At 39.3% G+C, this 25,211-nt stretch overlaps 1 protein-coding gene across 1 annotated transcript in view; it reads right to left on the bottom strand.

The window, feature by feature from the left end:
- LOC132969382 (regulator of G-protein signaling 8-like) overlaps positions 1 to 25,211 on the bottom strand; it is a 35,370-nt gene that overhangs the window by 5,738 nt on the left and 4,421 nt on the right. The window contains exons 2-3 of the mRNA XM_061034330.1: positions 7,310 to 7,420; positions 4,753 to 4,814 (exon numbers count right to left, since the gene is read on the bottom strand). Coding sequence (XP_060890313.1) covers positions 4,753 to 4,814; positions 7,310 to 7,410 — 163 coding nt within the window. The 5' untranslated portion in view covers positions 7,411 to 7,420. The remainder of the gene's footprint in view (positions 1 to 4,752; positions 4,815 to 7,309; positions 7,421 to 25,211) is intronic.

Genomic DNA, 25,211 nt, shown 5'->3' with positions numbered 1-25,211 from the left:
TATGAACCAGCTCTCTCAGAACGCTCCGTTTTGGTGTGTGTGTCTCTTTAAATGCAATGAGCCTCCCTTGGGAGTGGAGAGCAAATCTGAAACAAAGCATTTTTCTCTGTGTTGTAAGACTTATGCAGACCACAAACAAAGGACTGGATGGGTTTATTTCACATTTTGTGGGTCAGTAGACACTCAGGTTACCCAAATATATGTTCAAAAACACTGTCAAAGTGGATTTTTCTTAAAATGACCCCTTTAAGACAGAATTCCCCAAGAGGGCAATAAACATATCCTAGTTTGCTTATCTTACTGATGAAGGAACTACATCATTTTAATAATAAGATAACTTTATGTATAAAGTACCTTTAAAAACAGATGTTTACAAAGTGTTTGACAGACAAAGAGAAGGTATGAACGCAGGACAACAACAGAGCAGATGTCAACAGTCAGGCCAAACAGAGTACACAAAGAATAGAAATGCAAATTACAGGAAAAAGAAAGAAACAACAGGCAGTTAAAGCAATCAAGCAATACAATTAAGGAACATTAAGTATAAGATCAAAAGTTAACGAGATGATGACATTAGTACAGGATTAAAGAAGAAGAGGGAGATGACATGACATCACAGGCTCTTAAAGTAAAGATAAAAAGAGAGACAGTTAAATACAAATATAAAACCAACATAAGACAGAAGAGTCAAACATTAAGAGCAGGAGTAGGAAAGGATGGATTAATAAAGGTGTTTAGAAAATGGTGATGTGACTTGAAAGCAAATCTATAGAGAACAAACCATATGACGTAATTTTGTAGGCCAACCCGGAAGTAGCATCGCCATGGGGTCTAATGAGAATTTGCCTATGGGATTTTGGATCATTGCAGAAAATAAGCTCTGTGGCAAACCCACGTTTCTGAAGCGTACGTGTTTTGTTCAGCAGGATAATCTTCACAGATGAACACAATTTTTATGATGTTTGAAGTGTCAATGCGGCCAACAGAAGTAAAAAGCTAACGTTATGCTACAAGCGAACTACGCCACGGTCGGATGATTGTGACGTCACTATCGTTATGCTTCAGACGATCTCCGATAAACTAATCCGCGTAACTCTAATAAATAGTTTACTAACCTAATATTTGCCTTGACATAAAGATTAAACCTACATGAGACATCTCCGACTAGTGAGAGAGTTCCCGGCCTCTTTGTCCGGCGTGATGACATTTAATGTCCCCGACAACCACTGTAGTCACATTTAGCCACTTGCTAGCAACCGCCTATTTAAAGGCGCGTAAAAACTGGGGGTATTACCTGACGTAGTTCATGTGGTCTAACAAAACGCCAACATCTCTTAAGCTTGTGTTAACCACAGACCTTATTTCAGGCGTCTATCCACAAACCCATTCAAAATCCCCATTGACTTTTAGACGTTAGACCCCATGGCGCTCAAATGCTAACTTTAGGACTCATTCCTGTGGCGCTCTATAAAAGGGAGTTTTTAGAAGTGATGTAAAAGATGTCACTGAATCTGCTCTCATGCTTGCACCTATTCATAGTTTTGGACCAGGATCCAGCTGACAAGATAGTCTTCAGCTACATCTGTCTGCTCTTGCATGCTATACAGATAGTGTACACTGTTTTCAGAAGCGTTTTTTCACTTATTTCTACAGCAGATATAAACATGCTTACAGCCTGGTTAGAAAGGCAAATTTGGTATCAGTAGCTAATGTCTTTATTGGTACACACTTTAAAGGGAGGGACTTGTTTTATAAGTGATCAGTTTTTATTTTAAGAGTTTAGGAATGTGGCTGATTTGACTGACAGGTGGAAGTGTTGTAGATTTTTGCCAGGAGGCTACAGGCCCGTCTCAGCTCCAAGTCTTTGCCTGTTATTAGATTTACCAGATGTTAGGTTGAGGCAGCATTTCCAATGTCCTGACAGCTGTCATTGGACTCCAAAACTCAGCTTCAGAATCCAATAGGTGGCAAGACTTAGACTACATCCATTTTTTTTTTTTTAAACGCACTATGGTTAGGACTGAGACAAACCACGAATGTAGAGCAGGGTTCAGGCAGGTTCACACAATTTAAACATAAACTGAGTCAATGAAGCGAGGAGACTTAATGAGCTGACAGCAGAGTATCTTTGGACTTGAGATTAAAGAGTAACTAAACCACCAGACCACTTGTTTCAGCTAAAAGAAAAACCTTAGTATATGGGTATTAAGGAGTGTTGTTGATCGAGTCGGGTCCAAAGCTTGACATTTGAGTTCAAAGTATTTAAACCCGACATATTGTGTTAGAAATATGAAAAGCAACTACCCTCTACAGGTTGAAACCCTGTCATCATCATCCGACTCAGCAAACTGTGGGGAGTAAAGTGGATTGAGAGAGTTGATTATCACTGAAATCAAAGTGGTTTGCCGTGAAATATGGTGAGTACAAAGTGCAAAAACTGTTTAAAAATGTTAAAAGCCATAACATTATAATCTCCGGGGGGGGGGGGGCACCATTCAAAGACATCCCCCATGTTTGTCTGCCTCTCTAGTCCTTGGCATCGGCTTTCTCAGAACTCGCTGTCTTTGCTAACGGTTCAAACGGATACTGATCTGGACCGCCGCGGTCGTGGCCTGCAGGAGTCTGTGTTAGCTGGGATTAAAAAAAGTGTTTGACATGAGGATTAACAACGATCAACCCCGACGTTCATAATGAATTTGTTTTCTGATTCCGGCGGATCCAATCTAACGTAATGTATGACATTGAGGGCAAATGTCTGATCAGTGAGAAAGAAAAGGAGGGAACTGTAAACAAAACGACTGATGATAAAAAAAAAGTAAAAGGCCGATTATTTACACGACTACACAAATATTTAATTGCAAGTAACACGTTTACTTGTAAGAGGACTTTTTTTTTTGCTTGAGTGAGATTATATCTCTCTCATCGTCTTATTTTTGTTTGCAATTTGAGAAGTTTTGTGTTGATTTTTTGGCACAAATATGACTCCATGTCGCAGAAGTGTCATTGCCGCTCACAAGTCGTCGCTCATGGCTGAAACTCTGGGGTTTAGATAGACTTTTAAATACATCCAAACAGTTAAGAGCAGCTGTGAGTAATAAAGACAACACAACGATGCTGTAACTGATACAATAATCTGAGACCCAGGAGTGATCATTCAGGCACACTGAGACCAGACAACACATTATTCAAACAATACATCGCAGGCTTACATAACGTCATCTGTAAATGACATAATTTGACATTTTGGATAACTACAATACGACCTCTGACACAATTTGCTTGAAAATCGCAGTACTCGTCGACTTCACAGAATGTCCTCACACTAACAAGACATGTAACAGCTGATATTTTGATTAGGTCGTGCTCCAAGCAGTCACACAATCAGCTCTGCACACTGAGCAGTGACACTACGATGCAGCTAGTGTAACACACTATTCCTTACTTAAACACAAATCAAAGCTGAGGTCAATTTAATATCCTATCAAAAGGAACATTCAGTACTGTGTCTCAGGGATACGACATTACTCATGTCATGTATTTGTGTTTGTGTTTTGATGCACATAGTTCACCTCACTAATGCTTGGTCAATTGAAACAGGATACAGAGTGTGACTTTATCTCTCTGATGGTTGTGTGTCAAACAGAGGCGTTATGTCATGACTTCGATCAGAACATGAACTTATGTTCATGCGAGTGCCGCATGCTAACAGCCTCCTTTCATATACTGTAGGTGTGCTCTGTCTCCCCGTCTTTGTCAGCACAATGTCTGATATGATGGAAATAATCACTCTGATTACGGACCTGAGTGAAAAGTGTTGCATCTGGGGTTTGCAGTTTTGGACTAAATGATTAAATGTACCCGTGAAAGAGAACAAAATAAACACGTTGGATGTATTTGTCCTTTCTTTCTGCTCAAGTTTGGAGCAGAATTTAAGATGATTGCAATGTCAAGCACTGGAACATCGCTCAAATTACTCTGAGTGTTACATAACACAAGATGGAAAATGAAGACACCTGTCAAGAGTTTTAATCATTAACTGACTGACAGCTGTAAAAGATAAAAAAAAAACATGCTTATGATTATACACAACAGAAAGATATGCTACTCACACACATACGCCTGATATACACACATGCACAAACAGGACTTCTGGACATGCTTAAACCTGGACAGATGTCAGAGAGAGGGGGCTCCGTATACCTGCGTTTATCCCGCATTACAGCACTGCTAACCATCAACCATGCAAGATGACAACAGACTTTGTCTCATCATCATAAGTGTGTGTGTGTGTGTGTGTGTGTGTGTGTGCCTACTATTTGTCATCATTCAAATGAAGAAATATAAGGAAGTGAACAAGCATCAAATCATTTGTGTTGCCTTTATTCTGCTAGTTCAGTGGGTTTGCGCCGATGATGCTACATCACATAGTCTGAAAATAAACCCTTGACCTGGTTGTGTAGATGTGTGTTTGTGGGTGACTTTGTGACATTGTGTGTTTTTGGTCCAAGGGGAAGGTCAGGGACAAGTGTGTGACTCATTATGCAGTAAGGAGCCCTCACAGCGCAGTGATGAGGCCCTTACATAAGACCGGCTCGGAGGAATCTGGACTCTGGTTTTGTGCTGAGTGAAAAATAGAATCTGACAAAGAGACAGGAAAATCATATTTTTACAGCTTTATAGAGGCGGCTTATTGTCTGCTCTATTTAAAGCAGATGAGACCGTTCCCTCTGAAAAACAAAACAGTGGACTTACATTTGTTAGAGAGAAGATGTTCAAAGGACTCGGACCATCGAACAACCTCGTCTGTAGACAGCCTGATGGAGAGAGAGCCAAAGGAAACTGCTTGAGTAAGATGCAAACCAACCGCTGTGGGCTCATGCATTTTTAACACAAGATGATGCTTCATGTATTATTGAAGGGCAGCTCAGTTTAATGTATGATTTCTCCTCTGCTCACAGCTGCCGCTCTGCACAAGACTGTGAAGGAGGAAGAAGAGGGAGATAGAAGAAGGGGAGCAACAGCAGCTGCTTGTTCATATTTTAATGAAGTGTTGGAACCATGATGGGAATCTTGGAGATTAAGAGGGATGCTTTAATATCATGCACTCTTCTATTTAGGTAGATGTTATATGGAGCATTAGTGTATTTATGTAAAACTCTCTCGTGAACATAAAGGATCAGTAAATAGCCCTTTTTTTGTGCAGATCTCCTGCAATAACGCCATAAAGAAGGGGCTTCTGGTTTTTATTTTTACCCTGTACCAAACAAAGCAGGTATGTTTGATCCCTGGTGCTTCATAAAGGTTTCAAAGGGAGCAAATTGGTTAAGTGTGATGACAGTTCAGACCAAAGAGTCAATTAGAGACAAAAGTGATTTTAAACATGTCATGAAAAATAGCATCGCTATCACCTGACCTTTCTCAGCGAAGCAAATTGCCATGTCTGTTTAGGTACACGGGTAATATCCTCTGTTTTAACAGCTAACCTGCTCATACCCAAGTCAGTAAGCCAGCTATTTGGATTCTTCTATGTCAAAGTTTTGAACAAAGGAAATACAGAATTATTTATTATAAGAGCCCATTTTTTTTCAGGACAGATGTCTTTAGACTTTTTGCCTGATGGAGGTCTTTTACCGAAACATTGCAAATAAATGTTTTTTGTACATTAGACAGTGTGCATACCTCTAAGTTTTTGATGGACACATTGCTCTCCTACGCACCTGTCTTATGAAATGTGCAAAGTTTTTTTCTATTAGGACAGATGTCTTTAACACGAGTATAAAGACTCAGATTGTTTTCAAAAACATGCATCGCTCCTCTCTTCCATTCTTCTTGCTCCCTGATTATCACGGACATGCTTCAGTGTCTCAGTCTGTGGCGGCTGTGGCTCAGCCCCAGCTGATCCGGGCTCTCGTCTGTGTGCAGCCCCTCTACTCTGACATCTCTCCACTAATGCTCGTTCAAAAGATCATGTTTGAATTCCTGACAATGTATGAATGTAGCATGTTGAAAAAAATTCTCTTTGAGGATTAATAATGTATGTCTTCTTCTTCTATACTTAGCTACAGATGCAATCCAACATTGTCCACCAATACTGTCTTTGTACTTTTAATGATGAAAACTTACTGGGTGACTCTGCTATCAATTCTCGCAATGGCTTTCAGAAAGAGGGAGGACATTTTTTCCCTGAATATTTTCACATTTACCACTTGTATCGTAATTAGGTTTGTCAAACGATCAAAAAGTTCAATCGCGATTAAAAAAAAAAGTTTTTACCACAAGTTTGAAATTCTTTTATTTTGCATCTCAAACTGTTTTTCGTTCTGATTTTATTTTGAATTGTTGTACTGTCTTAAACTAAGACAACTTTACTTCCTGTTTTGGTACAAACCAACTTTTATTTTTAAGAAAATAGGGAAATTCTGTAGGATCGAATGTTTCAACATTAACTTTACTACATAATAACGAACTTGTCACGTATTGAAAAGTAAATGAAAACGGCCAAAGGCGACAGTAAAAAAGTGACATGTCTGATGTCATGAGGTGGATATCACTTTTGACTTGTCAATTTAGCTGTGTGAGAATTTTTCAAAGTAAAATGAGCCATTTAAAGGTGCAGTGTTGTCTTTTCATTTCACGTCGTTCATTTCCATCACTGTGCTTATAGGGAGATGCTGCGGTGGTCATCTGGCTAAGCTACGGTGCGACTAAAGGGACAAAATAGCATGCAATAAAAAATGATCAATGCATTAATTTCAGGCCTTAATCCAAGATTACCGCGTTAATGCTTACAGCCCTGACTGGAATGCAAAGCATGATTTAAAATTATAAGAAGGCATGGACAACCCTCATGACTTACTTTGCTTGCACATTTCTTTGAGTTTCAAATAACAGAGTACTCACAGCAGAATATCTGCTAATCTGTTAATCAAATGTTTCTCTACAGTACAAGCTGTTATTTTCAAGGGCTTTGTTGACTCATTGTGTTCTCTTACGCAGACCAAAACGAAGTTCATAAAGAAAAGATTACTATGCAAGTATTTGGTCGAATTAAGAAAAGCAGCATTGGGCAAATGGCTGACAGGAGTGCAATACATTACACTGAATATCCCAGATAAACACTAAAGAACTTTAAAGTCCCTGACAGCTTTCCATTCAAATGTTATACAACTGTTAGTTTAATTTAACTTTCAAACTTTGGTGGCCAAGTGTAGCATCCAGAGAGTTACTTAACACCACAGAAGCCTGTGTAACAATTTGTTCAAACTTTGCAGTCCAACAGGATTAGATAAAGGATCTTTGGCAGACTCACTTCAGACACCTGGCCGTGGTTTCGTGGGCAGGAGGAAGGAACTCGGAGAAGTCGCTGTAGGAGTCAGACTTGTGTGAGAGGCAGCCTAGTCTGGTCTTCATGGTGCTGATCCTGCAAGGAGACAATGCACAATACTCGTTTCTTTCCCCCTTCCAAACTATATACCTCAGCATACAGCTAAAGCCTTAGAACAAAGAAAGAGAACCCTGTGATGTGTGCAGTGTTTGCAGATGATGACTCATGGGTGTGTTTGTCACTTTAAATAGCATCAGCCAGCACCAGGATTATGCACATGGAAATTGCAATGCAAACAGAGCTGAGAAAACATTGCCTTCATGTTTTGGAGCTGCATGAATCTGAAACTAAAGCCCATTTATGTTCAGTCATAGGCCCTGGATAAAAGTCTGCAGGTATACTCTTCTAGTTGTTGCTTAGGTGGCTATTTATAATGTTTAAGCTTGATGCAGTTGGGCGGCCTCTTTAGATTTATTTATGTAAGCGATGCAAAAGTTCTTAAATGTTGTTAGGAAACCTGATGAATACACCGGCTGTAGGAAGCAAGATGAAGAGCGATACGGCGATCTGACTGGACTGGATGTACACAGCAGGTGCAACTCCATATGCATAAAGCTGATTCAGTACAGCTCTGCCTCATTCAAAAGGGAGCTTCAGACATCTGTGATGTCCAATTTCACATCCTGATATGGCTTCTTATCGGGGGGAATTGTGTTAGTAGCAGAAGAAAGTTTGTGTGTAGTCTACAGAATTTAGGAAAACTTCCCCCGCAACATTTCACGACTGTAGAGTGCTGCTGAAGCTGAGATACAAAGAGAGAAATGTCTCTATGATTTCCCATTCAGACTCTTGCTTGAATTTCTTAATTCTTTGGATGTTGAATATGTTCCACATTAATGCTTATTATAGATCATGGAATTGATTTTTCCATGCATGGCCAGCCGAATCATCGATTATGAAGCAGAAAAAATAAAAAAAAAGCTACAAACTGGAGGGATTTATTCAACTGTTGGGTGGGAAAAAATTTGCCCATTTACATCTCCTTGAGAACATGGTGTAATGTGTCTGAGTCCATTTATTCATTAAACCCTCATACAAAGGCTAAAACAAGGGTCTGTGTGGTCTGCTTTAAAGGGAATCTCACCACCAAATGTCCATTGTCCTTTTAGCAACGCTGCATGAACATGAAGCTTGCTTGGGTGTGGTTTATATTTATCTCGATTTAACCAGGTTATCAAGTTGAGATCAAGGTCTTCATTGCCCCGGGGGCAGTGAGAGAGACGGTCATTACAAGAGGAAACAATACAGACATAGACAGACATAACAAAAAGCAAAACCACAATGAGATGCATTATGGGACAACAGCACCGCCGGGGGTCGCTGTTTACCTGGAAACCCCCAGTGGGTAAAATTAGAGTTGTTAGAGTGCATTGATTTTCAAGGTACATGGTCACTTGTCAACAGGTAAGTCAGGCAACTGCTTGGGGGTACCAAGCCACTTAGGGGCCCCTGAGGGCTGAAAAACTTAAAACCATAGCAGGAGCTCAAAATGTGCAAATTTTGCATTGACAGTAGGACACCTCCCTAATGGGGCCCCATCTGATAGCACCCCCTGCCATTGCCCTGCTGAGCATCTCATGTGTTACTCCTGTGAAAAACAATGTTTTGTCAATAAAAAGCACTGAAGGAAAAAGAGGAAAGAGGAAATGTCTGTTATTTTTTATAACACCACGTAACTAACAGAACATTAGTCTAGGAGTATGACATACAACCCCCAAAAGTAACCAATCACTAAAATAATAAGATATTAAGGATAACAAATCACAAACCATGATTGTATTTCCTAACCTGACAACCTGTCGATTGTAGTTGCAATTCCAGAACTCTTAAAATAATATTATCAGCAAGAAATATTTTGAAATCCAACTGGATTTTTATTAATTTACGAACCACACGTTGTATTTAAGGGCTGTAAAATTATTAAAATGTTTTTGATACTATTTGGAAGTAATATTTTCTACTTTGAATTTCAATAAACATTTTTTTTTTTTATTATTTATTTTGTCTTAATCTAAGGGCACTTCACTTCCTGTTTTGATATAACCCCACTTTTATTTTGAAAGTAAATAAGACATTTGTAGTAGAGTGAAGGCTACAACATCAATGTAACCACAGAGGAAAAAGGAACTTTTTCAAAGTTTTTCAAAGTGACGTTTCAAAGGAGCAGTGGTGATGTACTTTGTGTTAGTGTCTTAGCTATGGTGCACCTAAAGGGACCAAAAAAAAAGCAATCTGTCATGGCATTTCAAAAAACACTGACAGCCATTGTTGTGATTATTATTTCTAGCTTGATTGCAGAACCCTGCATGCGCACAAGTGATGTCCAGATATATTTTGAAGCATAGGGCCATTGGATTGAGAAAGTCTTTGATATTTGTCACTTCTAATGACGCTGAAAGCACAGAGATCAGCTGACTCAAATGGCTCTTAAGGTCAGACTGGCAGAATAAAGAATAAAGGATTTTCTGTCCTTCATACTGAAACATGTTTCTCTCTGATGCAAGAAACCGATTTGTGGTTGTATGTTTTTGTGACGAATGTGTTATGTAAAATCTGCAGTGTAATCTAGAGGATTATGTTTAAAGAAAACATCTTTCTTCCCAATCATCCACTCTTCCAATCATTCACCTTAAAAAAAGATGCTATTTCGTAAGAATCCATTTTTCCTTCACTTTGCACCGTATCAGTGCAGTAGTAGCTTGAAACGGTGGATGGTTTGGATGCTTGGACCTTGAATTAGGAACATTGCAATGAAATGTTCTTTTTATTAACAATGTGAAAGCCATTTGCAGGAATTAATGGGCTACAGCTGCTGCATGAATGCCAAGGCTCTTTAAAAATGTCCCTTCCTGTCGTCCATCAGTGGTTGTTTTCATGTATTGTATAAATGTGTTTGTGTGTGTGTGTGTGTATCAGAGACAGGATGTGCATTGTTGTTTTCCATTTGACTAATATATCAGGTTTCTGAAAATCAAATTGCATTTTGCTTGCAGTCAACACTTTGTGTCTGAGGGGCAAATAAGAGCTTTTGCATTTGATAACTCCTTTGTGAGAACACGAGTGGAGGGGCGACATCAAAAAGTTGCACGTTCTTCCTTCAAAGAACATTTTTTGGAGGGTGGGGTTGGGTTGGAGAGTAACTCGCAATCATTTTCTTCCACTATATCCCCACCTCATAAATGTCAGGGTGCAAAACACTGACGTTTTTGCAGCTTGTTTCCGGGTGCGCTGTAGATATGATGCTCGCCTGCCCTTGAGACTCCTATGTTATGCATTAGATGTTTTATAAAAGGCATCAGAAGCACTGAACTGGAAAGGTAGTTTGCGTGTCGTCTATGTGAGTCATCATATGAAGGGGCGCTTCATTTGTTGATGCATGTTTATTTTCAGAGGGGATGCAAAAATAATGAAGTGAGATATTTTAAGAACAGCCATAAACAGACTGGATTTAGTACACTGGAGCAGGTCAGGCTTTTTCATCACATTTCTCCATAGGCTTGTGGAAGGATTTCAAAGAGTGTGGTCTGGATGACTTTTATTTTTTTTATAACATGGGAGGCAGAATAACACCATCACACGAGAGCAGCATAACGTGATTATTTTTTAATAGGAAAACGGGAAGGCAAAAACATGTAAAACGAAGGATGAAATGAACTTAAAAAGTCAGCGAACACATCATTCTAAACGGTTCTTTCTTTCAGGAGCATGCATACGTTTATGCTTATAAAACTCACATGGCGACTTTAAGATTGTGCAACATAGTGAGTGCGAGTGATATTTTGGTGAAAAGGTCATCGTTAGAGAAAATGTCAGGGGATAACTAAATCGGTTTCATGCATCCTTTCAAAAGCTATTTTTTTTCCCCAATCATATTTCATGGCATCGGTCATTTGTAAAGTCTAAAGTGGAATGACTGCCTATGGGATGGAGAGAAGATCCCAAATTTCACATAGGTATTTTACAAAGTCAAGAACATTAGTAAAATAAAACATCTCAGAAGCAAATTATAAGAAGCCCTTGAGCCACTGAGGAAAACTTCAATTTAACTTCAGATTGGTCAGAAAGCTCCAGAAAAAAAATAATGTTGAAAAATGTTTTTTGTCAATTATTATTCATTCTCTGAATCTGATGAATATCCATTATGTTCTCTTTCCTAAATCGGTCAATGTTATGGCTTGGTCAGCACCATTTCACTTTAAAATATGAAGATCTTGGTATCTTTTTTGCATCACTTTGCATGTGCAGACTTTCAAAATAAAGTAGATCAGTTAGAGGAAGTAAATCAGCAACATTTGGTCAAATAGCACCTAAACTAAAAAAGGGCAGGCTAATGTTAGCACACTTTGGTTAACTCATAGCTTCACATTAAACATATATTGACACAGAATGACCGTGATCCAGCTGGCAGGACTCGAGCTTTTCACTTTTCATTATAGACAGTCATGACTCAGAGAGACATTTAAACAGGATATACTTGATTTCTGCTTTATTTATTTCTTTATGTGTAAAATTAAGGAAGTACTAAGTGATTAAAGTTACATAAATAGCTAATGCATCCATACCGCTCAACCAGCACAACAAGTTGACTTTCCCTTTCACCCTTTAAGTGCTTACATTATGTAGAAAACCCCCATTCAAACACACAACTAGATTATAATAGAAAGCACAAGTAACTGAAACATGACTGTATATGTGTATGATATCAGTGTCAGACTGAAATTAAATGTAACATGGAATAATAGAAAAAACACTGACATATCGGGCTGTAGCTTTGAGACACCACTGGAAGTGGAAGTATGCTTTGAAAAATTACATACGGTTGAAGTAGTATGTGTGTCAACATGTGCCAGAAGTCCAAGGTCACAGGTTGAAATAAGTGAGAGGAGATGTGGAAATATTGACAAGTCTGTTTAGTTGCTGTCAAAAGCATCACAGCAAGACCTCGTCCTCCCCCCTGTTCTGTCTCCTCTCGCCTCACTTCTACGCCTCTGTTTTGACAAATCTGGATCTCTCTGGCTTTGTGCGAGCTGCATACTTCGTCTGCAGTATGCTGCAGACACGTGCCTCTTCTGAGCTATTTATAACAATCCCTGACAAATCCATGTAGTCAGGAGGAAACAGTGCATGATATATTCAGCCGTGAAGCGGGGCTGGCTCCTGGAGGAAAGAGGCTAAAAACAGCAACAGCACTCTAAAGGTCTCACATATACACAAGTACACACCTCATGAATTTCAAAGTGTAGGCAACTTCCGCTGCAGACCTCCAGTGTGAGACGCCCGCTGGGTCTGGTGGATCAAAAATTAAAAATCTAGATCACGGAAGTTGTGTCTCTCTCTACGTGTGTGCGTATGGGTACGAACATCTTCTTTGATGTTACCTAACTTGGTGCAATGCAGGTTTTCACATTTCCCTCCATGTCCTCATCTCATGGATGCTGACAGAAGACGCCCTGCAGAGTTATGTGGAAATGAGCTGACATGCTGTGACGTGATCATGAAACAAGATTTGTATAACAATGACAAGATTGGCTTGATCTACACAAGTAGAATATGTTCAGATCGAACTCCAAAATGAAAGCTCTGGACACATGCATTAATTATTCATATTGTGGTACTACAGATATATATATATATACTACAAACAGCATGATACGGTATGCATGGATGCTCAGGTGCTTGCATGCATGTTCATATCTGCACTGATGTTAACTGTGACGTCAATACATTTATGTGTGTGTAATGTCACCACTGAAGTCAACAGAAGAATATCTCATGGACAGGTCAAGCCCCCGTTGCTCGTTCTGGAGCGCGAGTAAAAATAGAAAACTGTCACTGGAATACAAGACTTTCACGGTTGTGCTTGATTATAGCTGGTCACGTTTTTGTCCTCAAACTGGAACTTTCTCCTTAAGTACGTCATACTGTTTCACATAGCACTGTGTGGTTGTAAGTAACCCTGCAAAACTTAGGTTGACGTCAAAAGCTATGACAAGAAGGACAAAACAAAGTGATAATAGCAATCGTTTAAATTCAACACATGCAAAACAGCCAGCAATGACTCTTTTGCTGGGTTGGAGATCTATTGGGGGGATTTTTTTGGTATGCCTTTATTCAGAGACAGGCTGTGAATAGAGTGAGGAATCGGGGAGAGAGAAAGCGGGGGTTGACGTGCGGGAAAGGAGCCGCAGGTTGGATTTGAACCTGGACTGCCCGTTTTAATGGACTTCAGCCTCCACACATGGGGTGCCACGTTTTGCTTTGTCAGTGATTATTTTTTTAAGGAAAATCAACAGAACTCTCATGCCAGTTCTCTTGACACAGAACTGGAGCTTGGAGACGTTTAACACAGCCTCATATAGAAACTGTCTACAGCAAGTCTTTCCAAAACTAAGACATTAACCAATGTATTGAGGCTGTAGTCCTCTAAGCGGGCAGCCCAGGTTCAAATCTGACCTGTGGCTCCTTTCCTGCATGAAATTCCCCATTCTATCTTTCCCTGATTTCCTACTCTAGCCACTGTCCCAAATCTACAATGAAGGCACAAAAAGCCCAAAAAATACATCTTAAAAAACAGAAAAAATAAAATGCTCATTATGAATAACTTATTGGGTTTATTTAAAAAAGTAAAAACAATGTTGCATTGTGCTGTCTCAATAAAAGTGTCCTGGACTTATTGTTTTGCTACCAGGCTAGCTGTTTCCTGCATTTTCTGTCTTTGCTATACTGCTCACATTTAGCTAATTTTCTCAGGCTTCAAAATTCACTGAAAAGAAATCCTACTCACTTAAAGCAACACTATGTATGAATTTGGTGTGGCGCCTACCAAAGGTTTCTTTGCAAAAGCCACTGTATCAAACTGTACAGAGACAGGCTAACTAGCTTCTTTTTAGCTGAAGGCTGTTGTGTGAACGTTAGTGCCTTAAAGCCGTACACACTTCTCATGAGATGACCCCAGCCCACTTCCAGGTTAACATACTGTAGTGCATCCAGTTGAGTGGGGTACTTTGTGGACATGGGAAAGATGCCATTCTCCCTCTTTAAAGTTATCGTACTGTTAGGTCAACCTTTGAAACTACAGTTTTAATGTGGAAATGTAGCATATTGTTGCTTTAATTCAAGACCGGTCCCAAAGATGCAAAGAGGTTTAAGACGACTTCCTAGGTTTTCAATACAGTAGTGCACAAATACAGTTTCCTGCAGTCTCTCATGAATCACTTAATTTGTGAACTTGCTAATGAATTCACTCACTCACTGTCATCCTCTCTACCCGCTTTCCATTTTCCTACGTACTGAAACAGGGTCAACTACTTGCCTTATCTCTGCAGGGGCAATCATCCAGTGACTTAAGGCTAATGAGAAGCTTTTTTAGAAATGTGGCTGTGGCAGGAAATCATTGAACATGCAAATTCTTTGGAAGAAAAATAGTTGCACATATCACATTTCTTGAATATTATTTGATCCTGTCAGTGATACAGCAAACAAGACAAAAGTTATCGGCTTCTTTTGATAGTTTCGACTTCATTCATAAGTGATAAAACAAAGAGACAATGTACAAAAATCTGGACGTCTCTCACGTGTTGGTGTAACCACTGCCAAATGTTTTAAAAATATTATCACATTCATAATCTAGTTTCACTCCTTTGATTCCCAGACACAGTTTTCACAGTTTTCAGGCTAATTAAGATGCACCGTGACTCAGGCTGCCTGGACCGCCATCCACTCTTGGCAAGTCCTGGCATGTCCCTTTTCCTCTCTTGCAGCTGAGTTTTTAGATTTGGGACTTTAGTCACAGAAGCTCAACACTGTGGTCTTGCACTTGTGTGTTTGCTCGTGTGTATTTGTGTGTCCCCTTCCTGCAGAGCGGATGCCCAACTGCCTACAGAAGTATGTGTCAAACCATCTGATGTGTTGCCACCATTAGAAACAACACGGAGAGGATTAGTGCTGATTTGAGGTTTATATCTGTCCATCCCAGACATCTGCTGTGCTCAGATGGCTCAGGTGTGTTCCAGGACAACACAACTGAAAATACACTCTGACCTGAAGAGACACCAGATGCTATTTTAATTCAGAAACACCTGGGTGTCCAAACGCCTCTTCTCATTCACTTACGTTAATTGTTGTGTGTGTTTTTTGTCTTTCTAACAGACTTAAGAAGTAATAACACTGGCAGAGGTGCAAATACTTGACCTTTTCTCATGCGTCTTTTAAGAGTTTGCTGATATAGTCCTGTATGTGTCAGTAGAGTTTTCATCCTGCTGTCTTTTAACAGTCAAACATGCCACTGTGCATCATTTGCATGGAAAATGTAAAAAGGGTTGTTTCTGCAGTGTGCTGTTTATCACGTCTGAAAAATTGTCAGTATCATTTTCATTCTGCTTTATATCCATCTAAAAACTCCTCACAGGAGCTTTAAATCATTTGTTTTACAACTTCGTACTGCGACTCAGTCGCTGCAATTTGCATGCGGTCGCGAGGACAAGCAGATCAGCCCACCCTGCAGACTTATCCTGGGATTACTCCAACATAAGTTTCCCCCATGAGCTGAAACTTTGCCCACTTTTAATATGGGCACCCAGCGATGTAACACCACAGGTTGGTTTTAAAATGGGGATCATCATAATAGGTCAACTTTAATAACACCATTCTTCTATGTTTTTTTTTTTTTTTAGTTGTCCTCTATTTATAAGCAGCCAGCAGGTCTATTTCAATAACAGTGCGCTAAACTGAATAATTGATCCCTTGACATTTAATAATGATTCAGATATCACCGCTGACAGTGGCTAATGAATTAAGTAATCAGTTGCTATAAAAAGCAGCAGCTGTGAGTAATAGTCACACGTACAGCTGTCCCCACGCTGCAGGAGAATCTTGTAGATGTGGCCAAAGGCAGGTGTGAGGATAGTTATGCAAACATGAGATTTGGAGCATCTCTGCATCCATTTATATCAAGCTATTTAAAAAAAAAAAAAAAAAACAGATAATATTTCTGATCAAAATAACACATTATGTCAGTAAATCTTTGTGTTTTGTGTCTGATTGCTCTGAGTGTTGTACATCTGGTCCTATTGTCTCAAAAAACATGCATGTATTTAATTGTTAATAGTTTGTGGTAGCTATTTTTAGAACGATTTTCATGCAGACTTTTCTATTATTTCCTTCATTTGTGATATCAAAATGATTGTTTTTCATTCTGAAAGCAATTTAACGATAAAGGAAATGAGCTCCTATTTTAAAAAAAAAGAAAAGTTTTCCACTGGTGACTCATGTTCCTTGCTATGCATCTTTTTCTATAACTCTGGTTTTTCAGTCCCCTGAGACCCCCCACTGGTTACAGCTGAGCACATTTCTCACTTCTAACAGTCTGAAAGGTGAACCTGGGATAAAGCTGCCAGGGGGCTTTTCATCATGTTATACCCTGATACTATTTTCATCCACATTCTCCCCAGAAAGGTTCACTCATGTACTCTTTGATCAATATCACTCCCCCACAACGCAGGCCCGCCTCTTACTTATTTATTTATTTCTATCAGCTTAATCTGTATCCCGTTCACCCGCATCAGCAGCTTATACTTTAATCCACGAAAAGAATAGAAATGCACTGAGCAGGCCTCACAGGGACATGGTACATTATCTGTCAGTACAGCCTGTGTGGTAACCTGACAAGATGGCCCATCTACTCTCATAATAGAACTGCGTCCAATCATTTAATCCTCTCTTCACACAGGTACACTCATGTTTTTTTGCATTCATGCCACCTTGAAATATTATCAATATTATCAAACACATGCACTGACTTATCACCTATAATAAAAAATTATATTACCTCTATTTGATAATAAAAGATTCTCTGTAAATCAATGTTGCTTTCACTTGGAGAGAAGAAATGGCTTGGGGCTCGGATTTGAAAAAATGAACACCTTGACCAAATACAGTGAATGTACAATTTTATCTCACTCTGAATGTAGTAGACGCTGTATCATTATTTGAGTCTCGGTTTTTGGTTTCCATCCTAGATTCATTCATTACTCTATTCTAAAGATCATTAAGGGGGATCCCTCAATTACAATGACTTTGAGTCATTAAAGAATCAATTTAAAGACAGACAACAAATCATTAAAATAACCAGAAGATAGATAAATACAAGACTGCTAAAATCAACAACCTTTGGTTTTCTAAGAAGCTAAGAAAAATTGAAAGGAATAAGTAAAAACTAGAGTGTAAGAAAAAAAATCTTAAAAGTACTAAAATAATTTAGCGAGCACAAAAATGCAATAAATAAAAGACACTTATGTAAGACAGTTACAAACAAAGGTTGGTTACAAATCACTGTTACTGCCAATGAAGATTGAATAAAGTTTTGCTCATTAACGACTGCACTCATGTAAGTGTGCGTGAATGTTGTGTGAGAAGCTTAGTAATGTAATAATAATGTGTTTGCAAATTGCATCATGCTGTATATAAATGCAAGCTATAAATGATTTGCAGTCGATAGAACATTTGTCGAGCTAAGTAAGAGCTACAAAGCAGTGACTTAGTTGACCAGAGCAACCTGCATCCTGGTTACAAAGTAGTACTCATCCTCTTCCCCAGTCATTAGCCGAAGCTACATGATGGCCAAGTCGTCTAGCGGGTTAGCCACCTGACATGTCAACATTCAGCGACCAGCAATTTAACTTTTTTTTGGCTTCTCGATGGCATTTAATGGAAATTTCTATGCAACCAGCTACAATCCCTAATGACACACGACTGGGCACATATTAAACTTTGCATTAATTAAGAATCGTGTCTCTAATGACCTGAAAATGTTGGTCAGAGGTCTCTTCATAGTTCTGTTTGTCTCCTTAACCTGAAAGCAGGTTTTTATCCTAACAGGAAGTGAAGCAAAACAAGCTTAAGGCAGTGCAAAATACAAAATAATAGCATAACTAAAACTATTTTGAAATGCAAATGCATGTATTTTTAGACATGCAATAATTCACAACTAACTTATAAAATTAAGCTTTTAAAAAATAATCATCCTTCGACAGCCCTGTATTTATATCTATGGCACTGATTTCAACTTCTATATTCAGTCTTAAAAACCGGAAATCCCAAAGCTGACTGAACTTGATGTACAAAACACTTATACTTACTTTAAGACTGAAAGAGCAAGCAAGGCTTCCCAAACTTTACCCGAGTATGCCTCATTGCTATGTCAGATTACACTCAAGGAAATCTTGTTGTCATAGCTTGGACGGAGCTATTAAAAGCACACGCATGTCATGTGGTCACGATGATAAGGGCACACCACTGACTTGCAGTGGCTTCTGGAGGGACGGTTTGCTTGGTGATAAAATTAGAGCTTGTCATCCAGTGTAGGCCATATCTGAGTATGATTGATTCTGCTTTGAGGTTTCTTTAGGACAAGAGAAGTAGGAATCAACTTCTGACCATTTCATTGCAATTTTTTGGCTCTGCTCTGATTTAGCAAGAGGGATAAAAACACATACAAATAATATAATAAAGTAAGGTGATGGGAGTCATGTGGAGGTGTAGGAGCCCTGAGAGTATTTGATACATTTTGTGGCTGAGCCAGGAAAAGCAAAATGGCTGACTTGTGTTTGTAAACATTGCGGACCATAGTAATGGAGTTTCCAGAAACCCTCGGCAGCATATGTAACATATTGTCATGTACAGGACTCTGTGGTATTTTTAAACCTGAGCATGTGCTTTCTTCTCTTCAGCTTTTACTGCGACTGAACTCCTGTCTTTTTATCGCTCATACTGCCTTTATCCATTTATGTAATCAGTCTGTTCCAGGGATTTATTTTGCATTGCAGAAAGCAGACTGGCTCCTGTGCCTGCGGCTCTGTCTACTGAAAGCATTACTCCAGAGAAGGATTTGAAACGCTGTTGTCATATGCATGTAGGGAGCACACACTGACTTGTATTGTTGAGCCGCAGCAGTGCACTTGCTCGCATGCTCGAATCACCACATGTTGTGACAATTCTGCTGCACACTGTGACAATACACCCTGAATCAATTATCTCTCCAACAGTTTACAACATAATGTGTTTGCTCTCGCGTTTGCTAGATGTCTTTTTTTTTTTGTTGTTCTGGGTACAAATCCAAAGACCTGGCTGTAACAGTTTTCATCGAGTTGTCCTTCAACCAAATACAAATCTCAATGAAAACAGAACTAATGGTGAATTCTTGCAGAAAATCACTGTTGAAGGACCTTTGTGTACGGTTGACCGAAATGAATAAGACTCACAAACAACTTTATGGATACAATTTACAAATGCCAGACCATGCCTCGGAAAGAATGCAATGAAAATTGTGAATTTTGCTACATAACTGTCAGCAGATATGGGCATAAAAACAAGCTGAGAGCTGATAGGATGACATGCAACAAACCTCATGGGTTGGGATTGAATAATGAGGGCATTACATGATTTTCAATCCACTATCAGCTTTAAATAGTGGAAATAGTTGATGCATTTGAAGCGTGATCCAAAGGCAACTGGACTGGTTCAAGATTTTCAACCAGTCCAGTTGCCTTTGGATCAAGCTTGAATCTTACCATGAACTTGATGACTGAGAACCTAAACAGACGACATTGTTGACAGTTTCAAATACTATGCAGTGACACTAGACAACCAACTCAGTTATCCAACCGCACACCAGTGACATCCAAAAAAAGAGCGATCAACAATTGTCAGCCATCCGCAAACTGATAGGACTTTATGTTGCCCCCCATATCCTCCTGCTGCTATCTCAGAGCATGATCCAGCCCATCCTAATGTACTATTCCACCTGCTTCTACAACATGTTATCTGTTAAAAACAAGGCCAAACACAACCACAGTTCCCAGAATAATCGGTCTCCCCACACCCAACCTAACAGAATCCAACAACAGGGCTATAACACGCATTGCAACCTCAATATACCAGGACATCACACATGAACTGAACACCCACCTCACCCCACTTCCCTCAGGGCGGAGGTCCAGAGCACTGAGGTGCAGAAAGCCTGATCCCTGCTGTTATAGCTGCCCTGAACAAAAGGCCCCGCTGAACAGGCCAGAGTGGGAAGTTCTGATTGTTGTTTAACTTTGCTGTGCTTTGGTGGGAATTGTCTGTTGGACAGAAACAGGGCTGTGAAAGGGAATTTCCCCATGTGGACTTTAAAGTCTAAAAAGTCTATGTCAAGTCAAGTATAAATGATAAATGATACACATTTGAAAACTACTTAAAATCAGTATAACCTGCATGCAGACCTCCTGATGTAAAATATATTTTGTTTTCCCTGCAATATGTACACCTGGTGACATGTGCCTTATTAACCAAAAGCTTCGGAGCCACTCAAGACCTCGTGAGAAGATCAACTTCAGTAACTTTCTGTACAGTTAGTAGGAGGCCGTTGCCAGGCGCAGCCCAGCAATAACAGTGAAGTAACTGTGAAGGAAGAAACCTGGAATTCAGGTGATCTAGTGTAACAACGGTAGAGGGGGGATCAGGGGGACAGAGGGCTCAATGGACACAGGACTTTCACAAGACTCTATGGGGCCACATTATCTCTTTGCTAACCCCATTGCCGGAGAAAACCAAGGTGTGATTCTAGATGCTGATTTCAACTTTCAAAAGCGTGTAGCAAATATCTCCAAGACGGCATTCTACCATCTCAGAAACCTATCCAAAGTTCAATGTTTCCTGTCACAGTCAGACTCTAAAAAGCTGGTCCGCGCTTTCATCTCCAGTAGACTTGATTATTGCAATGCACTTTTCGCTGGAGTTACAAAAACAGGTACTGTATTATGAACTCCAGCTTATTCAGGATGCTGCTGCCAACTAAAACGAAAAAGTCAGGACACATCACTCCCATTTTAAACACTTTTCACCGGCTGCCAGTAAAACAAAGAGTTGATTTTAAATACTACTTGTTCTTTTTAAATCTATGGACTGCTTAGCTCCCTCCTATGTTGTTGAAATGCTGACTAAGTACACACCAGACCGGTCCCTCAGATCGTCAAATAGAGGTCTTCTCAGCATACCCAAAATGAATTCCCGATCAGCTAAGGGGGCTTTCAGTTATTATGGTCCAACTATTGGCTTCTTTACGACATGCACTAAGGCCTACTAAAACAGTGTCTCTTTGCACAAACTTTTGGCCAAATCATAAATGATTGGACTATATCTTGCGCTTAATTTCTATTCAAATATTTCTACTCCTTTTTTGTATGTTGCCATTTTTTATGCATTCAAAACAAAAAGCTTGAATCTTGTGTTTTATAGTATAATGTTGTTAACATGTATATTGTCTACTTCTACTCATATTGCACATTGAGTCAATGCATGTTCTTATGAAATGTGCTGTATAAATACACTAGACTTGACTTTGATCCAGGAGACCAGGAATCTCGGTGAATTCTGACGTCAACATTGACTGTAACAAAAGTAGACTATGCAACATAACATGTACATGTCACAACTTGCATACCTATTTTATGGGGTGGAGGCCGGGGGTGGTCAATTGGTAAAAAAACAAACCTTCAAACACAGCGACGGTTGGAGTACCTAGCAAATCAAAAGTCATCATTGATGTAATATCAGTTATTTATGTAACGGACTACATGCAAACAATGGCCTGATCACCTACAGCCAGGACCACCTGTTGTCTCTTCAACCTCACGCAAGAATCGGTGACCTGTTTTTAAATCTACCCGATGACTGCTCCAGACTGGCAAAGAATCAAAAGCTATTAAAGAACCCCCGGACAACAGCAGGACTAAGAAACGAGGATCTGTGAAAACACAGGAAAGGACGTTTGGCGGTGTGGAAGGACGTGTATGAGTGAGCCCTGCACTCCGGCCTGTCTGTCTAAGTTATATTGAACTTCATTGGTATCAAATATAAGTTTGGTGAAAGATGTTTAATACATGAATCGAAAGATTTGACACTGGACTGAAAATTAAATCCCAGGAAGCCTTGGCAGCGTGTTTTTGAAACTCCACGCTGCAGTGGCGTTTTTTCTGTGTCTTGAACAATGGCGGGTGAACACACAATGGAAACGATACTACGTGCAATTGAAGACAGCAAAAAAGAGGTTCTCCAAAATCGCCAAACAATAGACAAGAAGGTTATTCAACTTGACACCGTTATGAACAACGTGGCAGAGCAATACGTCGAGCTGCAACAAAGAGTGAGTAAAGCCGAAGACGACGTGGCCGATGCGCTAAAACGCATAAATGTATTGGAGAAAAATACGGCTTCACTACAATCTAAGGTGGATTATTATGAGAATAAGAGCAGGCAGTCAAATTTATTGATTGTTGGAATTCCGGAGGGGTCTGAGGGTGTTGATATTATGAACTACCTGCGACACCTGATTCCAAACTTACTCGGGAAGGAGAATTTCCCGGACCCTCCCTACCTCGAAAGGAGTCATCGGATTGCCGTGCGCAAGTTCCGACTCTTCAAAGAGATCTCAAAGAGAACTTGAAATAAACATGACAGGCAGCTGCAGTGAGGACCAGGTATCTCTCATTTCAGGAATGTAACCAAAAGGTTTCTTTTTTTTTGTTTCAAACACTATTTTGTTGATTTAAAAAAAACAACTTGCTTTTGGTTCAGCCGTTGAATTAGGATGCATTGAGCCCAACCACTGACAATGATTTCAGTTTAAACTCATTGAAAGCTATTAGCTATGGAATGTTGAGCCAACAAATGTTTCTCTGGGTCCAAAACGCTCAAAAGAGATGTAAAAGCACTCATGGTTATATCGTTTGCTCCAACACTTTGTTTCTGTGTAAGTCGAGGTTATTCTTTTACATATCTCGACCCATCATTGTGAAATTCCTGAATTACCAGGATAAGATGAAGGTCCTGCGGGTGGCACGTGAGAAAAGAGAGCTCCGGTTTGAGGATAAAATAATTGACCTTTTTCCCGACCTAAGCGAAGCAGTGCAGTCCAAACGCAGAGATTTTTACACGGTGAAACAGAAACTCAGATCGCTGGGAATCAGATATGCTATGTTCGTCCCTGCAATATTATCCATCGAACATGGTGCCAATAAAATAAGGTTTCATTCACCGGATGAGGCAGAGAGGTTCGTGAATGAAATCCAGGTCAGTGAACCGACATCACCTATGGACTGACATGGCCCTATCAGACTGTATTGCCCTCGTCGGCTCCAAGGATGGATAAGATAAACACCTGATAAGTGATATTCATTATTGGTAAGTTAGTAGCTAGTACACATAAAACCTGTATAATCGCTGGTTACCTGACGTAAAACAAGACAAATGTGTGTAGGCAGAAATGTTTGTTTCAGAAATGTTTGTTTCGTCTCATATCCTCGGTGATTTATTTTTTATCTTTATCATTTTCGTTCTTTAATGAAGCGCTGCACTTTATTTTGTTTGATTATTGTTTGACGTGGAATAGACCGAACGAAAACAACATTGCTTATGAAGTTGGTGCTGTGGCCTGCACCAGCTTGATTAATGATTTACACCTGCACGCGCATATTATTATGTTCAAATTGAAGGATGTTATTAATCACATTATGTGTTGAGGACACCGTTAAGAGAGGAAAACATTACTGGAGAATGATGTGTAGTTACTTTAGCAATTTGCTCTATACCATTCTTTTTTTTTTTTCACTTTGTCTCTCTCCTTTATTTTGTACATTTTTCTTACTCTTTAAAACGTCAGCAATAAGACTGGAAATGAAATCAGTTCAGTGTGTAATTATTTCGGTTTAACAAAAAAAAAATATATATATATATATATATATATTATAAACGTATATATCAAAGTTCTGGCAATAATTAATTTTCCAATAATAGTTGACAGACACGGGCTCCTTTTTGTAGTTGTTAGGGTATGGTTGGGCACAACACAGGTCTCTTTGACTTGTATTGGGCCTATTGCCGTTTGGATGGTGTTATGTCTCTTATTTGTTTTGTTGGTGAAGTCTCCGTTTTTTGTTGGTTTTATGTTTTTTGTGTTGCAAATGAGTTCAGTTTATTAATGAAGGTTATCAGCAGAGCAGTAATTTGAGAAAGTAACTATTGGAATGTTGCAGGAGACACATTTAACAAACTTAGAACATTTAAAATTAAAGCGAGACTGGGTTGGGCAAGTGTTTTCTGCCTCATATAATAGCAAACGTAGGTGGGTTTCTATTTTAATTCATAAAGACTTCCCTTTTAAAATGGAATATTATGAATCTGACCCAGAGGGTTGCTTTGTGTTTCTATATGTTTTTTATATGGTTAATCAATAACCATTCTAAATGTATATGCTGCACCAAATATTCAGTTGAACATTTTTACAAAGTTAACTTCATTGCTTACACAGTATAGTTCCCCGGATTTTATTTTTGGTGGTGACTGGAACTGTGTGCTGGATGGGAAACTGGATAGGCAGCCTAGTAATCTCGCAACCATCCAAACCCACAGACAAAAAGCTATCTGTCAAATGTTAAATGAGGTCGGTCTTGTAGATGTTTGGCGTATGCTCAACCCAGATAATAGAGACTTTATATTTTACTCCAATCCTCACAGGTCTTATTCTAGAATAGATTTTTTCCTTGTTCCACGAATCTCTATTGAAAAACTAGAAAAATGTCATATTGGATCTATTCATATATTGGACCATGCTCCAGTTTTTTTTAGGTATCTGTATATCAAATAGTTATTCAAACAGATATAATTGGAAATGCAATAGAGCTATTTTATCTGACCTAGACTTTTGTTCTATGGCCCAAAGAGAACTCAAATTATTTATCCAGGAGAATGACAATGAATATACAGACCCTTCAAACTTATGGGAAACAAC

Source organism: Labrus mixtus, chromosome 3 (genome assembly GCF_963584025.1).
Source record: "Labrus mixtus chromosome 3, fLabMix1.1, whole genome shotgun sequence".
Taxonomy (NCBI): Eukaryota; Metazoa; Chordata; class Actinopteri; order Labriformes; family Labridae; genus Labrus; species Labrus mixtus.
Note: the sequence above shows the minus strand (reverse complement) of the source record. Positions and strands in the feature narration are given on the sequence as shown.